The sequence below is a fragment of the Mercenaria mercenaria genome, chromosome 3, assembly GCF_021730395.1.
Source record: "Mercenaria mercenaria strain notata chromosome 3, MADL_Memer_1, whole genome shotgun sequence".
Taxonomy (NCBI): Eukaryota; Metazoa; Mollusca; class Bivalvia; order Venerida; family Veneridae; genus Mercenaria; species Mercenaria mercenaria.
Genome location: NC_069363.1, coordinates 78,707,755 through 78,729,495, shown reverse-complemented (window position 1 = coordinate 78,729,495; position 21,741 = coordinate 78,707,755). Strand labels below are relative to the sequence as shown.

The following is a 21,741-nucleotide window of genomic DNA, read 5'->3' as shown; positions in this document are numbered from 1 at the left end:
AAAACTTTTGGTTCCCATGTTCGGATTAAAAACCGCAAGTTTCTACAAACATGTGTATTAAATTAATTATTTAACACAATATTTAGTGAACTACTGCATAACCGTTTAACGTCATATTTCAAAACACTTAAAGTTGTTGGATAGTGCGTATCCCAAGCTACAAAATGATACCTTTCATTTGAATTTCTACCACTCATAAGGCCCAGAGAAAGAGTGAGGGCCCCGGATGGGCTTCAGTGATGTTTTATTATAAAGAAATTAAATGCTTGGCCATTTGAGACCATCCTACCGTTGATTGCAAGCAACACTTTTTGGTCTCATGTTCGGATATGAAACCTCAACGTTTTACGAACATAATAAAATTTTGTGTAAAATTATGTTTTTGGTACTGCATTTAGTGAACTTCTGCACAATCGTTTAATCTTTTATAAATATATTAATTTCATACGTGTCCGCTTCCAACTAAAACAGTGATATGCTAAAAACCTGTGAGAAACTGTGAAAATGACGTCAAGAAATGATGCACAAAAAGTGCCGTTACTGGCCAAGTTTGACGGCATACCAAACAAATGTGTTTTCGATTAGAGCCAAGCGGAAAACGGGAACAAATCAGAAATATTCTCATTTTTTCCGTTTATTTTACATAGATCTATCTTAATTCTTTTTAAAGGTCGCACTCCTCCTTAAATTCATTGGATAGTTCATATCCCAATCATCAACATGATACCTTTATACTTGAATTTCTACCAATTACAAGGCCCAGAGAAAGAGTGAGGGCCCCGGATGGGCTTAAGTACTGTTTTATTATAAAGAACTTAATTGCTTGGTCATCTGGGGCCATCCTGGCGTTGACTGCAAGCAAAAAGTCAGGTTCCAAAATTCGGATTTAAAACCGCAACTTTCTACGAACATGATTTTATGTATAAAAATATGTTTTTGGCACTATATTAACTGAAGTACTGCATACCCGTTCAATGTCAGTATGTCACATTCCAAAAGACTGAGTATCTCCGGAAAGTGCATGTCCCAAGCTACAATATGATACCTTTCATTTGTATTTCTACCAATGACAAGGCCCGGGAGACCCGCATATGGGTATAGGAATATACAAACAAGGAATAAATTTTGCAGAAGGCAATTGACAACGGAAAGAGGGAGGGCCCCGGACGGGGCTTAGTACTGTTTCATTGTAAGGCAATTAAGTGTTTGGTCATCTGGTACCATCCTTGCCTTGATTGCCAGCTAAACCTTTGGGTCCCAAGTTCGGATTAAAACCGCAATTTTCTACGAACATATGAACATTAGCCTAGAATTGTCGTGTATCAGAAAAAAGTTAAATATAATCTGTAGGGGCTTCCGTGGCCGAGTCGCTGACTTGAAACCATTATCCCCTCACCGGTGTTGGTTCAAGCGAGGCTCGAGGCGTTCAGTCCTTTATTTGAGAAAGCTATCCAGCTGACTTGCGGAACGTCGGTGGTTCTACACAGGTGCTAGTCCGTGATGAAATAATACAAATGGGTACCTGTTGTCTTTCTCCACCATCAAAAGGTTGAAAGTCGTCAGTTGACCTATTGTTGTCAGAGTGTCATTAAATCCAATAAAAAGAAAAATAATTAATCTGTTCTTTTTTCAGGACAAAAGACACAACGAGCATTTACAAATGTATTAGGACTAAAGTTTGAGAAAGAGCACAATGCAGGAGAAGATTCCGTGAATGAAAATTTCTGTGCATCCATGATACTACAAGTGGCGTGTCTATCTGAATTAGGCCTTACTAGAATTTGGCGTGTCTCTCTGAATTAGGCCTTATTAGAAATTGCCTTCATGAAGGCAAAATTACATCATTTAAAAGAATATTACAATGCTCGATAATTAATAGCCATGATTATAAGAGCATTATACTCAAAAGGCTGTCCTGGGCTTTTCTGTTCACTAGGTATCAACGTCTAGCTGATTATATGCGCTTTCCAACAATACCGTTTGCAGTTAAATCAATCTTTGCCATCATGAGCCGTGTCACCTTAAATATTTTTTGGCCTGTGTCTGTTTAAAGAATAAAAGTGATGGGTATATTTTACAGGCATCTGTATTCAACTGGCAATTTAATATCTATATAGCACTAAGGATTTCCCTTTACAAAAAATGTTTATGTAATGTTAGATCGATGGAGCATCGGACAACAGATTTTTTGGTGAAGTCCTGCTTTGCCTAAAACTTTACCCAAAAATAAATCATCAGGAAATTCTGTAAAGTTTACCCTAACATATGGCCAGTATAACCAGTTCTTTTTTTTTTGTTCTATAAATATCTTTTTAAACTGAATATATAACATTTTATTTTAAGACTAAAACAATTATTGTTACATATTTTTAGATCCGTCTAATCATGATTGGCACTACTTTAAATGTAATTCAGATAATAAAAAAGATTATTAATATTTACTGTTAATTCATTTACAAAGGTGGAATACCGGTTCTAATATCAAATTTCAAATACGACTTATTATATACTATTATCTGCATATGACTTTACGAAATGTTGAAATGGGTCGTTAGATTTAAATATAGATGGCCCTACCCAACTGTGTATCAATAAAAAAATTGTCGGCGTGATATCTAGTGGAGCAGGATGTTGCAAAAATACTTCAGCTGATGATACAAGCATCAAATTTACAGGACAGTAACTACCTGGCATGCGCTTTAACATAAGATCAAGGGCCACTTGAAATAAAGTCGTTTTCAAGATGGCCGCCGCAAAAACAAAATGGCCGCCATTTTGTATTTACTTTTCAGTACTTTATTTCAGGCAAGCATGTAATACATTAAAACGATAGCATTTTTATGCCCCCAGCATCTACTGATGTGGGAGGCATATAGTGATTGTCCTGTCCGTTCGTTCGTCCGTCCGTCCATACGAGATTAAACAAATGGGATCGTTTCGTCTTGCATCAATACCCCTCACTAGAATGACTTGATACTAATGCAGATGTAACCTGTGACCATTCCTCATCTTCAGACATCACCTGACCTCAGTTTGATCTTGACCTTGACCTCATTTTGGACTAAGGTTGCTTTATATTAGCCATCTCTTGGTTAACCAAATGGGACCGTTTCGTCTAGCATCAATACCCCTTACAAGAATGGATTGATACTAATACAGATGTAAACTGAAACCATTCCTCATCTTCAAAAACATCACCTGACCTCAGTTTGACCTTGACCTAGTTTTGGACTTAGGTGCAAAATCTATCGACAAGGATGCCACTGGGGACATCAAGCGTTTATTGAACGCAGCTCCTTGTTTTTATTTATACACTTTCGTTTCAGTTTAGAACAGAATACCAATCTGTAGTATTCATATTCTTTTAATTTGTAATCAATTTTGTATGATTAAGCTCATGGCTTTAGACATCTCAACACTTAAGTTTTTATAACTTGCAGTTTTGTTTTCGAACAGTGGTAAAATCTGAAGCACACCACCCAATATATGTTTTATATACATTACACTCAGATTACATTCAATGCAATAAATTAACATCGTTAGAAAATGCGCCTTATAAACCACGAGGGGATAAAGAAATAGGACAGCGTGAGCACTTGCACAGTCAAGAGCAATATTTTCTTATAATGCAAACCTTAAGAAATTACCTCTGTTGATTTACTATACCAATGAACTATACACATCGGAAATCGTGTTCTAACCGAAACAAAATAAAATATGCATATACTGCATTTAGTCAGTTGCAACATCAAATTGCTGTGCATAACAGACCTAAGCGGTGGCACTTGCAATTTCCAGTACAGGAAGTCCTTTCGCAGCCACACTTTTGAAGGACCTGGAAGCATTCAGCTATAACCGACAATTCCATCCGATAAGGGATCCACACATTGTTCTGCTTCAGCCATCCCCAGTTTGACGGAGGCGGCAGTTGCTGCATGGTAACAGCTGCTTTACCCCAGACATGACCTGCCTGAAAAATTGCTTATTTGATAAATTGTTTCAGAGCACTTTTTGTTGATGGAATCGCATTATACACTCTTTGTTTCCGGGCAAACAAATCAAGATGAGCTTCATCCATCTTGCGTGTCGTGCTTGATCGAGCACACAATATAACTAAAACAATTTTCTAATGTATCCATTTTCTACTCAGTTATTGTGTATTTGGCAACACTGAGACTATGAAATACTTTGAAATGTAACTGTTTCATAAACATTCCATTCCTGTCATGCAGATTTCTTGCCCTTGTCGACAAATGCAGAAACAGCGTCGCAACCGGTAAAAGCAAGAAATAATGGCAATGCCTTTGAGTGAGGACCAACTAAGCAAGCCACAAAACATCAGTACACTGCCACAGAAAGAACTATTTAATAATTGTAATTGTTCGGTTTCCTGTCAATGAGGCATGCGTTGCATGAACAAATATACGATTATCGGCTTCTTCGTGATTACATGGAGCAAGCGCATTTCTGTTTAGATCTAAACTGCAAACAATATTGGTACCATTTGTTGCTATGATCATTTTATTGGTTTGAACAGTTATCATTATCCCCGAGATATCCAGGGGCTTTTCTGGATTCCGCTCCGTCCGTCTGTATACGGAATTTGTCTTTCTATACATGTATACGGAAAATAAAATGTTCGTGCTACTTATCAGTCATTGTATGCCAGACTTTTATCACACATTGTTATTACTATCATTGGTACCAAGTGTAGTTATGCATGTGCGAAACACGTTCCATTTGAATGGTTTTTGACTAAGTTGCGGCCCTTTATTTGTCTCAAATAAGAACAGAGTTACATTGGATTTTTTAAAATACATTATATGTTTAGTATAATTAGTTGTGACCCTTTGTGGTTAAATAAAATAAAAAAGTGGAAACCCACAGGTCTCCAAACACGACATTAACGAAAATGTTGCAGGCCTGATTTGATTTGTGGTTATGGAGCCTGCATATCACAGAAGCTGCTAAAAGACAAGATTAAAAAGCAGATTACATGGTCCCTTGACCATGACCTTGACCTACAGACTTAATTTCTTCCTTTTTTAAGATATTACTATAAAATTCAAACCACTTGTACAGTTTTGAACAAACATTTCAAAACTGACTTTCAGTGACCTTGATCTTGACCTACTTTTTTTTAAGGTACAGCAGTGAAGTTTGGAGATCTTATACAGTATTGCACAACATTCTTTGTGTGTCTTTGTACATTTTCTCCCTGTACAATATACAAAGAATTGTATCATATTTTCAATAACTCTGTTCCTCTGACGATAATCTGATGTCAGGGGGTATTCATCACCATTAGTGATACGTCTTGTTTTATCCGCACGAAAACTATATCGTTTTATTTTCAACGCATCTAAGAAAGCTATTCCATAGTTTAGAAGGTATTCTATTAAACTCTTTTCGACATTATCAAGAGTTTGAAACAGAACATAAACAAAAGCACAGATGCTTAAATTTACAATGATATATTCAAATTTGGTATCTGTTTATATAAAGTATGTAGTCTCTCGTTTTGATTTTTTTTGATGTTATTCCTACACCTAGAACGATTGTTCATCAAGTGACATGTAACTCCTGTGCGATCTGTATACCATCCGGAGAAATGAAGCACCGTTCTCCTTGGCTCGGCTTTCCTTAGATGACACATTCCGTCTATTCGGAAACCACTTTTCAACCATCATGAGGGCAGATCAAAGAATATTTGGTAGACTTCATACACGTATTGAAGTTGTCACTGAACCCCATGCTGAGTTACATGACATTATTAACTATATCAGTGCGCCCTTGTAGTGTTTGTAGTTCATTCTATAGAATCATTACACATATCATTTAATTAAAGATTTTGTTTCAGCTGATAAGCAATGGTTCGGTATAGCCTTGATTTTGAGACTGTTTCTCAGTGAAACGAAGCAATAAATGAAGGATAGAACAGAGAACAGATTAAAAAGAAGAGACGTCAATATAAACCATATTAGCTTCTGTCAGGCCAATATCATAATAAAATGCTTTCATGTTTTTCTGGGACCAGGATCTAATCAATAGTCGATGGTTATAGCACTGAAAGTAGAAAACTCAAACTTGGCCGTGATAAGAACGTTATCTAAAAGTCTGGCGGTCATTTTAAGGATGGCGATCTTCTTAAATGGGTTGATATTTGGAAAAGGCAACATTAAAAATAAAACTATCAGCTTATGGGAACAAATGATAGGCGAAAACATGTTATATCCCAACAAATATGATATTTTAGACACTTACAGATCCTGATTATATGAAAAATGTCTCAATTCTGGCAGCCATTTTGAAATTTGGAGGCCATCTTGAAAATGGGTGATTTTTAGGTGGCCCTCGATCATTTTTGAATCTGGGAAATATGATGAACATTTAGTGTAAATTTCATACTTGTATCATCAAGTGAACTATTTCCTTAGATTTTCTCACTAAGCTGCTCCACTAATCTGTTTGAATAAATCACTTAAAATTCATTTAATGAAGGCCTATATAAGAGGTGGATAAGAAAACTACGAATGATCTTCCCGTTTCATAAATCTATTTGTAATCAAATAAAACCAACCAATAAACCCTGTTTACGTATCGTGACATACCCTCAAGCAAATAAAACATATCATATATTGAGTTAATATCCATATAAAAACTTGCAACTGTCTTAAAACTGTTTATTTTGACAATGGGATTCTGCTGATACGCCTGCGTATCAAAGCCAAAATCCTCACAAAAATCGCTTTGTGACTTACATTTATACCTACATGTGAGTACGCATTTCTACTTTACGAACTTTAAACGCAATTAAGAGTGACTTATATTGCTACATCCTGAAATGAGAACCAGAGAGCCATTCATTTGCATTATAGCTAAACATAAATAAATTGCATAGTATGATAAAATAACAAAATTTTATTTTTATTATTGCGACACTACTAGTTGGGGCGTATGTGCGTGCGTGAGAGCGTGTGAAGGAAAATTTTGATGGACTCTTGAGTGAGCCAGGTGGAGAATATTTAGTGTCAAGTCATGTACCTTGCGATAATAAGTAACTTCATGCATAGGGGAGTTTTTTTTTTTTTTTTTTTTTTCTTCTTTTTTTTGCAGGGCTAGCTATGAAAATTTATTATTATTATTATTATTATACCAGATTTTATATAGCGCCCTTTTCATGATCAATTTCACGTTCAAAGGCGCTTTACATAGTTCAAATGCAGCCACACAGGGCGCATAATTCATCCTCTACTAGTACAGACACAGAGCGATCTGACCAGAGGGACAGAGTGAGACAAAGCCCCCACGACAGAGAGATCAGAAATCAGATACAGGCTTGTCCGGCTAACTTAGCCTAGCTCGTTGCGAATAGACAGCCTGGTTCTTTAACGTGCCCAGTGTATAGCACTGATACACGCAAGGATTGCCTGGGTTCCTGACCAGTACTCTTCTAAAAATAGACATACATTTCCGTACATTTTGGGGCAACTTAAGATGTACAAAATCTTGCTGTTTTACACTTTAGCTGAAATGAACGTGTTTCATTTCTTCATGTAGATTTTTAATAATAAATAAAACGGCTTTTTCATGCTGCAGTGAAAATGCTAAAATTAAATACTTTCGGAAAAGAGTCCCATGTCAAACAAAGAACAAGTGAAGACTGGATTTGAACGTCTTGTGTCTTATGCACTGTCCTTCAGTAAAAACCTAGTATTCTTCCTACGGAATCGTCAATATGGATAACCGGTGACAACTACAAAATAAGGCGTTAAAAGTGTATTTGTTTCCGGTATGCCGACCTACCCTAAATTTTTGGCCTGACCCTAAATGTTTGTATGGCCTTGGAGAATATTTTTTTGAACGTTTTAACAAAAAGATGCAAAACTGCACTTTTTATGCTTTAAACATGGTCAGTGATGTTACAAATTAACTTACTAATGCTCTAAAGGCATAACCCCCTTATTTGTATTCATTTTTTGACACAAAAATAATTTCCGGAAAGACTCACTTAATAAAACAAAATTCAAACAAGAGGGCCATAATGGCCCTATATATTGCTCACCAGAGTTGATCTGACCTACTGACCTAGTTTTTCACCCCACATGACCAAGAGTTGAACTTGACCTAAAGATCATCAAGACAAACATTCTGATTAAATTTCATTAAGATTTGGTTACAACTGTGGCCTCTAGAGATTTAACAAGCTTTTCCTTTGATTTGACCGGGTATAACCTGGTTTTTGATCCCACATGACCCAGATTCGAACTTGACCTACAGATTATCAAAACAAACATGCTGACTAATTCTCATGAGTTTCAAACTCAAATTGTGGTCTCTAGAATGTTGAAAAGATTTTCCTTTGATCTGGCCTAGTGACCTAGTTTTTGACCCCACATAACCCAGATTCAAACTTGACCTAGAAATGATTAAGACAAACATTCTAACCCAGTTTCACAAAAATTGAGTTACAACTGTGACCTCTAAAGTGTTCACAAGCTTTTCCTTTGATTTGACCAGGTGACCTAGTTTTTGACCTCATATAACCCAGATTCAATCTTGACCTAGAAATCATCAAGCCAAACTTTCTGACTAAGTTTCATAAATATTGGGACACAACTGTGGCCTCTAGAGTGTTCACAAGCTTTTCCTTTGATTTGACCAGGTGACCTAGTTTTTGATCCAATATGACCCAGTTTCGAATTTGACCTAGAGATCATCAAGACTAACATTCTGACCAAGTTTCATAAAGATTGGGTCAAAAATGTGGTCTCTAAGAGTGTTCACAAGGTTTTCCATTGATCTAACATACTGACCTATTTTTTTAACCAACATGACCCAGATTTATACATGACCTAGATATCATCAAGACTAATATTCTGACCAAGTTTAATAAAGATTGGGGCACAAATGTGGTCACTAGAGTGTTCACAATCTATTCCTTTGATCTGATTTACTGACCTAGTTTTTGACCCCAAATGACCCAATTTCGAACTTGACCTAGAAACCATCAAGACAAACGTTCTGACCAAGTTTCATAAAGATTAGGTCACAAATGTGGTCTCTAGAATGTTCACAAGCTTTTCCTTTGATCTGACCTACTGACTTAGTTTTTGACTCCACATGATCCAGTTTCAAACTTGACTAGAGGTAATCAAGACTAACATTCTGACAAAGTTTCATAAAGATTGGGTAAAGAATGTGGTCTCTACAGTGTTCACAAGGTTTCCCTTTGATCTGACCTACAGAACTAGTTTTTGTACCCACATGACCCGGTTTCGAACTTAGAGATCATCAAGACTAACATTCTGATCCAGTTTCATAAAGATTGGGTCAAACATATGGTCTCTAGAATGTTCACAAGCTTTTCCTTTGATCTGACCTACTGACCTAGCTTTGACCCACATGACCCAGTTTCAAACTTGACCTAGAGATCATCAAGACTAACATTCTGACCATTTTTCATAAAGATAGGGTCAAAAATGTGGTCTCCAGAGTGTTCACAAGGTTTTCCTTTGATCTGACCTGCTGTTCTAGTTTTTGACCCCACATGATTCAGTTTCAAACTTTACCTAGAGATCACCAAGACTAACATTCTGACCAAGTTTCATAAAGATTGGATCAAAAATGTGGTCTCTAGAGTGTTCACAAGCATTTCCTTTGATCTGACCTACTGACGTAGTTTCTGAACCAGCATGACCCAATTTCAAACTTGATCTAGAAATCATCAAGACTAACATCCTAACCAAGTTTCAAAAAGACTGGGTCAAAAACGTGGTCTCTAGAGTGTTCACAAGGTTTTCCTCTGATCTGACCTACTGACCTAATTTTGACCCCACATGACCCAGTTTCGAACTTGACCTAGAAATCTTCAAGACTAACATTCTACCCAAGATTCATAAAGATTGGGTCACAAATTTGGCCTCTAGGATGTTCACAAGCTTTTCCTTTGGTCTGACCTACTGACCTTGTTTTTTTTTTAACCCCACATTACCCAGTTTCAAATTTGTACTAGAAATCATTAAGACTAACATTCTGACCAAGTTTCATAAAGATTAGGTCACAAATGTGGTCTTTAGAGTGTTCACTAGCTTTTCCTTTGCTCTGACCTACTGACCTTTTTTTTTAACCCTACATTACCCAGTTTCAAATTTATTCTAGAAATCATTAAGACTAACATTCTGACCAAGTTTCATAAAAATTAGGTCACAAATGTGGTCTTTAGAGTGTTCACTAGCTTTTCCTTTGCTCTGACCTACTGACCTAGTTTTTGTACCCACATGACCCGGTTTCGAACTTGACCTAGAGATCATCAAGACTTGCAACAACATTCAGCTTGGAAACGGAAACACAATGAAGATACTTGACTACGACTCGGACAGTAAAGATCCCATTCCATTGTTGAAACAACATATGCAGATAACAAGAGAAGAGATGGTTTAGTCCTCGTTATATTATCTTCTGTTCGTTACCTCATTCAATGGAACTCCTTTTTTCCGCACATAAACTGCTACAGGGACATTATGGAAGGGCCATTTTTTGTGATTCAGTTTTACATTTTGTAAATTGTTCATATGTTACTTGTTCATCATACTATTCAAATAAAATCATGTATTTCAAAGTGTGTTTGTTCTACTTTACTATTAAGGGGCATATAGTAACAGATGTTGTTTCACTGAGTTTTGAATACAACACTATATCTTAATTATATAAAGACATACATGTATTTTTAATCAGAGGTCATGCTTATTTTTCTGCAACCGTAATGGTAAAGTTATGCATAAAATATCACGTTTGATATTTTCTTGTTCATTACCTGTCTAGAAGGAGAAATATCTCATTAAAATCTGTAAGAAGATTGTCTTTAATTGTTTCCTTAATTAAACCTATAAAGATTGTGTTACGTTTAAACTTTTAAGATATAAATAATATTTTAACTATGTTTTAAACAGTACAAATAAGATATCAATCCATTAAATTGATTTATGATTTCCGACAGTTTATTGACGCTGCTAAAACTGATACGACATTTATATGTCACCGACAACCCTCAAATAATTGTGTACGTTTGAAAGAAATAATGTTCGAACTAAAGTAAAAACCCTCATATAAGTCTTACGTTCGTATTAAAGATCCAAGAACGTCAGTCTTACGTTCTTGTCAAAGACCCAATCGAAACAGTCTTACATTCGTGTTAAGCATTTCACATGTTTTCATTTTACATGGCTATCAGCTTGAAAAGCCATCAAAATTGAATACATGTATATTTAAATGTGTAAAATGGAACTGCTTTTAACAACCGTTTTTTTTTTTAGTTTGACTGATTTAGTGATTCTTTTAAAGTTAGCTATGTTATGTTATGGCTACTCTGCTTCAAACCTAAGCAAGATCTAACGCTTGATGATGGTAAAGTTGCAAAGATTTCAGTCAGGGTTTGAAAGAAAAGGGTATAAGAATAATTGAAAAATTGTTAAAGCTGCTCTCTAGGTAAACAACATATTTTTTATCCAAATATAAAATAATATTTTGTCTGAAATTTACTTCAAGTGTACGTTATGGTTATGACAAATCGCTATGTAGATAAAAATTGAAAAGGACTTGTACATGTATAAACACTATATACTAGTTGTATTTTGCTCCTGGAAAAATTCGTCAGTCAGTATGTCCAGAAATCCTCGTCCGCTAGCTACGTTTATACTTGTCAGGGTTCTGCCCCAAAATTTACAAATATATATCACTATATATTGCAGTAAAGCGCAGTGTCAGGACTAACGTGTAATAAGTACTTGGTTTAGAGTTATGACTCTTCGAAGTTAAAAGACGTTGTAAAGCGCAATAAAATGCATAACTTGACCTAACATAAATGCATCACAACAAAATCATGACATATTTTGTTCCTGTTTCTTTATATATGATAATCGATCTCTATGTTATTACTGATGACAATCAACCGGGAGGCAGTCCAGTGCCATTAAAACACCTCTGTCTGAAATCATTATTGAGTTATCTCCCCTTTAGATTTACGGGAGCCAAAGGCTTGCTTTCCAAACTTGGTCATTAACAGCTTTGCATAGAACTTTCAAATTTCTTCAAACAGACACCCCCAGCCCCGCACTGCACATCTCATGAACCACTTGATTGATCTTCTATACGCCCGCAAATTTGGGACCGACAGGGGGCATGAGCTTTTTTTCATACAACTATGATTATTATGAAATTTTATAAAATATCCTATATATAAATTGATGTTACAGTGGCGTAGGAGCGTAGATATCAGTACATCTTAATGCCCTCTCAAATTGAATCCTTTATCTACTTTTTTCTGAAAAAAAAATCAGTTCTGGGGAGTCAAAATTGGGTGGGGGACCATATCCTGCACCCCACTTTCAAAACTGGATTGGGGGAGGGCCCGCCTCTCCCTGACCTCCCTTTCTCCTACGCCTATGTGTTTAGATGTTAATCTTTTTATACGAAACATTAGATGGAAGCATCTCCATATTTCTTCAAGCCAGTCCCTGTGACCAGTTTCTAGACGGAGTTGACATATTTGTTACATTAACCGGGTATTGTTATTATGATGTATACGTAAAATGGTTTTACGAAATTTACGTATCCCTTTAAACATTAATAAAAAGTGCTTCTTTATGCTTATTATTGTCAGAAATTATATTTTCATAAATTCTATATCGTTGATGTTCTATCGCAATAAATTCGCTGGAAACAATTAGTTTATATGAACATAAATCATAGATCCTTATCTACACTGGTCACAAAGGCAGAATCAATCGTGTCCAGCATGATAAGGGTTAAATCTACACTAAACTAACTACAAAAAAATAAAGAAAAAAAATCTACACTTCTTGCACATTTTTACATTTTGCAATAACATTCATTACAGAATATCAATAAATTTAGTACACCGTAGTATTTTTAGTTTGAAACGAGCTTAATTCATCTCCATTCTCTTACAATTATTTAAGCGTAAACGCTTATAGTGCGTAACTGCGCTTTGAACGGTGAAATAAATGTTTGCATTATGCTAATGGGGTACATAACTAAAATATTTGAAATATGAATATGGGGCATAAAACCTGAGGGTAGTATATATTACGTTTAAAGTAGATGAAAACTTTATCATAACACAAGGAAATCAGTGATGCTACATCCATGTCCATTTATGTAAGTAAAATTGTAATATTTTATTTCGGAAACGATTCTGTGTTACAGTCGATAAAACCTTTTCTTGTACCTGGCATATAATTTTAATCTTTCAGGAAGAAGAAATATGATTTTATCAGTTGATGTAAAGCTATCAGAACACTATTACATCTTTCATGTAGCTCCCATGGCAGGTTCCTGGTCTGACATGGTGATAAAAAACACTGTATTACATCTGATGTCACTTGTACACTTTCCGGTATAACGCACGGTGGATATAGATTTTCGAAACGGGGTATGTGAAAGGGAGACAAAGTAACTACTTCTCAAAAGAACATAAGATAAGTATGGGATTCCTGACCTACATGTAAATAAAAAGCACATACCCTGTTCCAAAAATAGATATCCGCCATCTAGCAATGTTACAAAAATGTTAATAAAATGTACATGCGATAGGTGCAATAAAGGGAACAGCTGTAGAAATTATATTAATTGTTCATGTTTTACAGTAAGTAAATTGATTCAAAGGGGAGTTGATATGCGAAAGCCATTTATTATACGTATTTTAAGACTGGGTTACTTCCTGGGTTTTCCGACCTATATATAATAATACGACCTGTAAAGGGATAATCTTCACTGTTGGGATTCCATTTCGTCAATTTTGTGACCTTGATATGCGACCTGAACCATACAGAAGGAGTAACACACACACTCACTCCAAGTACAAAAGTCCAACAGGGAAATCCACACTCAAAAAAACGCAGCCGCCCATACAACACTCCACATATAAATACGGGTCTGTGTAACTGTATACACTTACACAGTGACTGAGTACATGTACACAGTAACACAAACGAATGCAATAATAGTACAGAAATAACAAGGAAAACAGTTATGTAGTATACTGACTCGGAACGGTCAGTTGCAATAACGGCACTGGGGAGGAAAAACTAGTTTACTGGCGCCAAACCTCACTCTTTAACCCCTATCATGTTTCTGTATTACAAGACAGTGTAAATATCCTTGTCTGGTCAAAGTTCGTGGATACAAGAAACAACCATTTCATACTCGCATAAAATTAGCAAACAGCAACAAATTTATACTTACAATCAAATACTTAATCAATTTCCTTTTCAAAAGCATGCAAAACGCGTGAAAAATACCATAAACCTTGCAGAAATGTGCAGAACAAAATAGGCATGTCAGTTAGTTTACTTACTTTCATTTTCGTTAAAGTTCGTGGATGACGTCATCAGTTTATGTGCTCACGAGATTTGTCAGTTAGGCTAAGGAAAAAAAGTTTGTTTTACATAGCATTAAACATCAACACAAAATATAGTCATTAATGATTTATTTACAGTTAATTATTTATAAATAAGATTTTTTTTTCACAAGTCAGTGCCTATTCCTCATAGTCAACACAGTGAGGGCAGTAGAATTTCTGACCCTTAATTAGTAACTTCAATTATGGGGCAACAATATTTCAGGTGTACCCAGTGTAAACAGGGCCTCCAGCCTTGTTTACCATCACACTGAGCCCACTCAACAAACTTAACACACCTGTTTCTAGAGATTTCAATAGGCTGGCGTGCATTGCATACACAGCATGGCTCAGTGTCCATGTTGTCTGACTCAGAGTCAGATATTTCACATCTATATGGGCTTTCAGCAGACTTCTCAGTGGAAGGGCCTGGCTTTGGACTGGACTGTTTGTTCAAGAGTTTGATTTTCATTGATTTTTTTACTGACTTCTCCTTTGTTTGCATTTGGTCTGGCTTCCTTTTGTTCTGACTTAGTTCATGTTCTTTCATTTGCTCTATTACACTTTCTGTAGACATCTCTTTTCCTGACACTATTTTGCTCATAGTTTTTCTTGTTTTTCTCTGCTTTTCAGTTTCTGATTTCTTTCTCTTAAGTTCTTTCTCTTTTTCTTTCATGAAGACACTACATCCTTCATCTTTGTTAACTTCAATGCCCCCTTCCACTGTAGAAGCTTCACTAGCTTGACTACATTCTGCAGACTCCTGATAGACATCGGCTGGTAGAAGCTTGTCTTGAGGTATGGCAGCTTTATCCAGGGGAAATATACCCGTCTTCCTGAACCCAGACTGTAGATTTTCAGGGGATACTGCCTTAGTGTAGGCTTGGCACGCCAGCTCACACACATTGTACCGACAAATAGTGGCAGATGTTTCCCTTATTAACTTGTGGCACTGGATGTTATAGATTTTTTGGAAGGGTCCAAAGCAGGCAACATCAAAGGGTTGAAGAATATGGGAGCAATGAGCAGGCAAGACAAAAATGACAATATTCTGTTCCAGAGCCCACTCTGCAAGCCCTACAGAAACATGCGACTTGTGACCATCCAACATAAGTAGAACAGGTTCGTTGGTGCGACCTGGAATGTACTTGATAAAATGATGTTCAATCCAGTGTCTGAAGATAGCACCGTTGGACCAGCCGGTCTCGCTTACTGTTCCATCTGCACCAGCACATTTGCCCGCCAGTAAGTCAGGATTCATGCGCTTTCCTGCAAATACAAAATAGGGCGGAATGGCCACACCACTGGCACTACCGCAGCCCAAGACAGTGACTGTTTTGCTCTTTCCAGTTGTGACTGCAGGTGGATTAGCATGTACATGAACAATATGTGGTGGTTTATGGTCCAACGAGATACCCTTTTCATCAATATTAAAAATGAGGTGGGGTTTGTCATGTAAATCATACTGGTCTAGTGTTCCCCTGAGATTGTCAAAGTAAGTGTTCACATTTTTCTCATTTGCCATCTTTGCCCTCAGCTGTTCCAAACTTCTTGGTTTGTGTACTTTCACGTCTGGCCATCTGTTTCTGAAACCTTCAAACCAAGCCAGAGTAAGCGGGTTGGATTTGGTACGTTTACCTAATCTGATAGCATAGTCAGTGGCAATGTCAACTGTTTCTTGTTTGGTATATCCATACCCATACCCAGCCATCGTTTTAAGATGGTCAACTATTTTAGACTCCTCATACAGAGAAAGAACAGGGGCCCTTCCAGTAGTCACACAATCTGGATCAATTTTACCATGTATTCTGTCCCTAAGGGTCTGCTCAGGCACTCCAAAAATCTTAGCAGCTCTACACACTGAGGCATTTTCATCTTTTATATATTTGTAGGCATTGTGCATGGCAGTAGGTGAGTAGAGGCGGTATTTCTGCTTCAGAGGACGAGGATTTATCTAAAATTAAAAAAAAAAGATTGTTATCTTTTTGGTAAAAATGGATAAGGTTTCTGGACTAATCAACACGTGATAAAATAACTTTGGCCTAAATGTAATGAAAAACCAAAACGAGGCTGTCAAGTTAAAATGTAAACAAAGCAGACGAGTTGATATCTGGGAAATAAAAATGTCATTCTAAGGTATTTAAGGGAGTTATGAGTAAGGGGCCATTTGGGATTAGTAAATATAAGGTATTTCTGTATGCTTGGGCTTTTATTGGTGTTCTTACCTGTTTAAACCGCATATTTTGACTTTTTTTTTGGTTGTTGACAAAAGTTTGTTTACTTCCGGTTTTAGGTTGGTTAGTGCGCGCGTGCGTTAAAGCTGGAGTGTGACGTCATATGTAATGGGGAATCCACGATTGCACTATCCACGAACTTAGGCTAGACAACGATAAGATATCTCGCAGCCAGGTGAATCCCTTTCATACGGAACAGTCACCACAGGAACACATTGTAAAACACAAAATATGCTCATGTAAAGATATATAAATGTATGTACTCGATGACTTTGCAGAAATATGGAGAGGCTTCCATCTAATGTTTCGTATAAAAAGATTAACACATAGATTAACAAGAAACACAGGACAAAGTGATCATGCTTATGCCATAAGGTCTCTGTTGAAAATTTATAATAAGGTGCATATTACAGAAGCCTTTTTGCATTTAATCCAATGGAAATCAAAGGAATCATTGATAATATCTAACGTGTGTAGGTGCTGACATAGGTTCAAGTGTTCTTTTTTTTTTTTTTTTTTTTTTTTGGTTGGGTTTAACGTCGCACCGACTCATTTAAGGTCATATGGCGACTTTCCAGCTTTGATGGTGGAGGAAGACCCCAGGTGCCCCTCCGTGCATTATTTCATCACGAGCGGGCACCTGGGTAGAACCACCGACCTTCCGTAAGCCAGCTGGATGGCTTCCTCACATGAAGAATTCAACGCCCCGAGTGAGGCTCGAACCCGCATCGATGAGGGGCAAGAGATTTGAAGTCAGCGACCTTAACCACTCGGCCACGGAGGCCCCTGTTCAAGTGTTCATTTAAAACTTGTATCATATTTGTAACTGTGCGGGAATGTTTTTATTGTTACAGTTGGTGTAAGACAGGTACTAGTATTTGACGATTAAAATATGGCATCAAGTCCTCCTCTTCCTACAACAGATGAAGAGGAAGAGGACAATGGTTTTGGAAAAAGCAACTTCCAAAGGGCATACATGAAAGGAGGAATAACAACGTCTCCAAGAGGCACTTCTAAGGAGAAAGATGGGTTTTTTAACCGCTTGAGTGGAAAGGCTTTAGATTATCAGAAAAAGAAAAATGCTCAACTTGAAGAACAAGTCAGTACTTTGAAAACAGAATTACAAAATGAAATGCAGGTGAGATACTGGAAAGGATAGAAATATGCATTTTGCATTTAGATCTAGTAATACTTGAGTAGAGCTGTATTTCCATTCCATGATTGTAGAATGACACCTATGGGAAAAAGCGTGGTAATCTCATCATTTATATGTCCCACTTCATATAATGCTATCTATTTATTAATTGAAGCAGTTCTGATTTTAATTTTGATAGAAACGACTGGACCAACAAAGGAACCTTCATGCCATCATGTCTGATTGTAATAATATTCAACTTGGAAACGGAAATATGATGACAATTCTTCAATACGACTCGGACAATGAAGATCCTATTCCATTGTTGAAACAACTGATGAAGATAACAATGGAAGCGAATGCTGAAATCCTACATAAGCTTACGGTATCCGAAAACAAGCTGGCGAAAAACAGTGTAAGATAAACATAAAAGTTAAAGAAATGTTTCAATAAATACTTTTTGTCAGAAACGAAAATATTCTTAAGTTTCTTTGGCTGAATTATGTATTTATCAAATCTGCAAAATATACGTGAATTAATACATTTCAACTTGACTCTATTATATACATTTTGTTTGTCGTCTTATATGTCCATGGTGTTATTATATACCTTACCATAAATAGTAATAAAATTGCACAGAACAGGATCTTGTACTCCAGGCCAATAACCACAAGTGGGCACAACAACCGGTTATTGGACCGCCACGGATGTGAGGTTATTTTGACGCCATTCTACCCCGTGTCTTCGCAATAAGAAATCCTTAATATCGATATTTCATATGATTAACTGATTAAAACAATCGAGTACACGTAAATGCGTTTAGGTATATAATACACAACTCATTAAATGGCAATGACTTTCCTTGTGCGGTTATTGGCACTCCGAAGCCTATATTTGTACACGATTTACGCTCTCGTGTAGATATAGGTTTAGTCGTGCTAATAACTGCTTCAGGCCCGCCATTGTCATTTAATAAAGCTTCATCCGAAGCCAGTATCTGTACTCGATTTACGCTCTCATACAGATTAGTCGTGCTAATAACTGCTTCAGGCGCGCCATTACATGTCATTTAATAAAGCTTCATTCGAAGCCAGTATCTGTACACAATATCATGCAGTTCGTTAGTGACCTAATTTACGGTTTGTGGCTAATTTTGATAGATTTGGTCAATGTTTTAACCATATTTTCAGAAATATCTGCAAAAGATTCATTCGGTCGTACTACAGTTAAGAGAAAGCGGATTATCTGGCTCCGAATATCAAATGATGGAACAACTTAAAGACATGGTTGAAATATCAACAACAAACGATGAGTTTTATACAATCGAGAAAGCCATTGAGGGCCTGAAAGCAGATGAAGAAAAGAAAAGTTTTAAAGATCTCAACGCTGATGCCAAACGAGGCATAAGAATCATTGTATATAAGTTTGGTACGTAAAGTTGTATTTAAAGAACAGAAAACAAAATACGTAAACAATCATTCATAACCACTCAACTCGTGAGATACAACCTAGAGGAAGATAAATACTTTTTCTTTTTCAGGATCAATGACCCGACAAGCATTTGCAAATGGACTAGGGCTACGGTTAGGAAAGCAGTGCAGGGTTGAGGAAGAGTTAGTTGATGAACATTCTTGTACAACGATTATTATACATTGGTTAAAAATACACGGAAACAACATTCCTAAATTGATAGGAATCTTAAAAGGCATTGAAAATCAATTCATTCAAGGTTAATATTTGTAACTTTTTCACATTATCTTTTCTTTAATATGCCGCTACTTTCAAAATCTTTTTAAGTGTTGCATTGTGAAATGTCGGATGCAGGTTGACGGATTTGCATGAGTTAAATAGAAAAGGTCAAGAATTGAAAATCATACGCAAAAATCAGCGAGAATTCACCATAACTAAATAAAAATAAATGTATTATCTAAACGAAATAAGTTAATTTTCTTAATTAGTGTTAAATATATTAACCGGTATACATTAATAGATGAATCATCGTTCATATGCAGATTCCATGCAGGACCTTAAAGAGCAGACATTCGCAAAATGCCTTGACACACCAGAGAAAGATTCTGAGGTTGGCACCCCAATTTCGCTTCGAAGAAAACGTCGAATTGGTGACTCCGTACTATCACTTAAATCTAACAGGAGTGATGTCAGTGAGACTTTGGAATTGATAGAGAAACATGCCAGTGAAACGCTCCAGAAAACGGCAGATTTTCCTCACATCAAACCGGACATAGAGGCACTGCTATGTGCTATGTACACGCTTCAAATGGATAACTCCAGAACACTACACTACATGCCATTGGCGAAAGAATTGGTGCGTCTGGCAACAAAGTAAACGTTCTAGTCTCCGATGAGAAAACGTCCGAGAGTTACAGAAATAGTAGTGCGACCGAACATGGAAAAAACAGTGAAGATTGCAAGAGTGAGAAATATGTGTGACTCTTGACAATCATGAATACTTTAATATAAATTTATTTAGGATGAATTACCAGCTGAGCAGAGCAATAAAAACGCGTATATTTGTTTAGATCTTGTACATAACATTTCAATGCTATCATTCCAATGGGTTTTGTTTTGATTTGCTCAAGTGAAAGCTTATTCTAAACGATCAGTATATGTGTGTAGGATATTTATGTTTGGTACAGATAGTGGTTTAATTTACGGTCATTTAATACTTTTTTACCGGCTATATTCATTTTATGTCCCTGTATTTTATGTCATTTATTATGTACATGCATGTTTATTCATTAACAATTTTAACATTGCTATATCGTTAAACTGTAAAGTTAGTCTAAAAACAATGACACCAAATGAAACAGTAAATATAAAAAGGGACCTAATAAAAGAATCAGTTGTATAGGTCACTATTTTTCTTTTGTACTCATAGACCTGTAAATGGCCAGTATATTTCCTTTTATCTGTTATATTCCAAAACGTGTTTGTAGATATATTATTAATGTATGCGTATTGTTAACTTGCTTGTCTTCAAATACGCTATTTCATTCCTTGTTTATTAATGTGTCAAATATTAAAATATGTTAAAACTTCAGAAATCGTTTAGTGTTTTCTTTTGAAGCGTTTATTCCGACACATACCTTAAGACCTGTGTCAGGTTTATTTTCGAAACTTATATTCTTAAAATGTAAATGTGTCAATAGAATTCCCCGCCTACTTTATTTAGTAGATAAAGTATGAATTGTCAACATGTATTTCGCAATACATTTTTAGGTGTTGAATTTGGAATACCGCCTTGTATCATAACCGTATCAAGACACAACTCTTTATATTTAAGTTCAGAAAAGCGTCTACCGAATTATTTTCAAATTACTTTTTAACAATCATATTTTTAAACGTATACATAGCTAGAGAATATTTTTGGTATTTTGATAAGATTTAATTGATCACATTACATGTTGTTCATTATCTATTCATTTGTATTTATACGCTTACAAAAACTTTGACAGGGGACAAATCTTCTCATTCTTAAATCTAATTATCTCTTTAAGTCAACATGTTTTGATATTTTTACATGCAAACATACACTTTGGCAGAGGACAAAATACTGTTCATTCTGAAACGTATTTTTCTGTTTAAGTTAACGGATTTTGATATAATTTATAGGGGTTGACTTATGTTTCGAATATATTCGAATTATTTGACTTTTAAATGATCAACACAGTGAGAATTTATTATGAAATAGAACGAAATTAATTGCTGTGTTTCAAAATTACACTTATAAGTTAGTAACTTTTAAGATTGACTTATGATTTTAACCTTCCATTGACGTGAATGTCTGCTTTAACAAAACCATTAATCAGTGACCTTCAATTTGACGCCAGTAAGTATTAATGTAATTGCACACCATCTGTCTGTCCATCATAATTTGTGTCTGGAGCATAACTTCAAAACCATGTTGACTTTAAACTCCTTATATAGGTAGA

General features: G+C 36.0%; 2 protein-coding genes across 4 annotated transcripts; one reads left to right on the top strand and one right to left on the bottom strand.

Moving 5' to 3' along the window:
* Positions 1 to 1,954: 1,954 nt before the first annotated feature.
* Positions 1,955 to 16,659, bottom strand: LOC128555941 (uncharacterized). Its single transcript, XM_053539782.1, has 3 exons — positions 16,645 to 16,659; positions 14,684 to 16,373; positions 1,955 to 2,043 (listed from the first exon to the last, which is right to left on the bottom strand). The coding sequence occupies exons 1-3, from the start codon at positions 16,657 to 16,659 to the stop codon at positions 1,955 to 1,957; spliced, it is 1,794 nt and encodes a 597-aa protein (XP_053395757.1).
* Positions 12,915 to 20,849, top strand: LOC123546533 (uncharacterized). 3 transcript variants are annotated; one of them, XM_045332894.2, is made up of 6 exons: positions 12,915 to 13,179; positions 17,508 to 17,791; positions 17,988 to 18,203; positions 18,979 to 19,216; positions 19,329 to 19,401; positions 19,801 to 19,964. In XM_045332894.2, exons 2-6 carry the CDS (start codon positions 17,546 to 17,548, stop codon positions 19,817 to 19,819), a joined length of 792 nt encoding a protein of 263 aa, XP_045188829.2. In that variant the 5' UTR covers positions 12,915 to 13,179; positions 17,508 to 17,545; the 3' UTR covers positions 19,820 to 19,964. The 3 variants fall into 3 exon arrangements, with proteins under 3 accessions (XP_045188829.2, XP_045188828.2, XP_045188826.2); XM_045332891.2 differs by having other exon boundaries at positions 12,920 to 13,179; positions 19,329 to 19,517; positions 19,801 to 20,849; XM_045332893.2 differs by lacking the exon at positions 19,329 to 19,401 and having other exon boundaries at positions 12,916 to 13,179; positions 19,801 to 20,849.
* Positions 20,850 to 21,741: the final 892 nt, after the last annotated feature.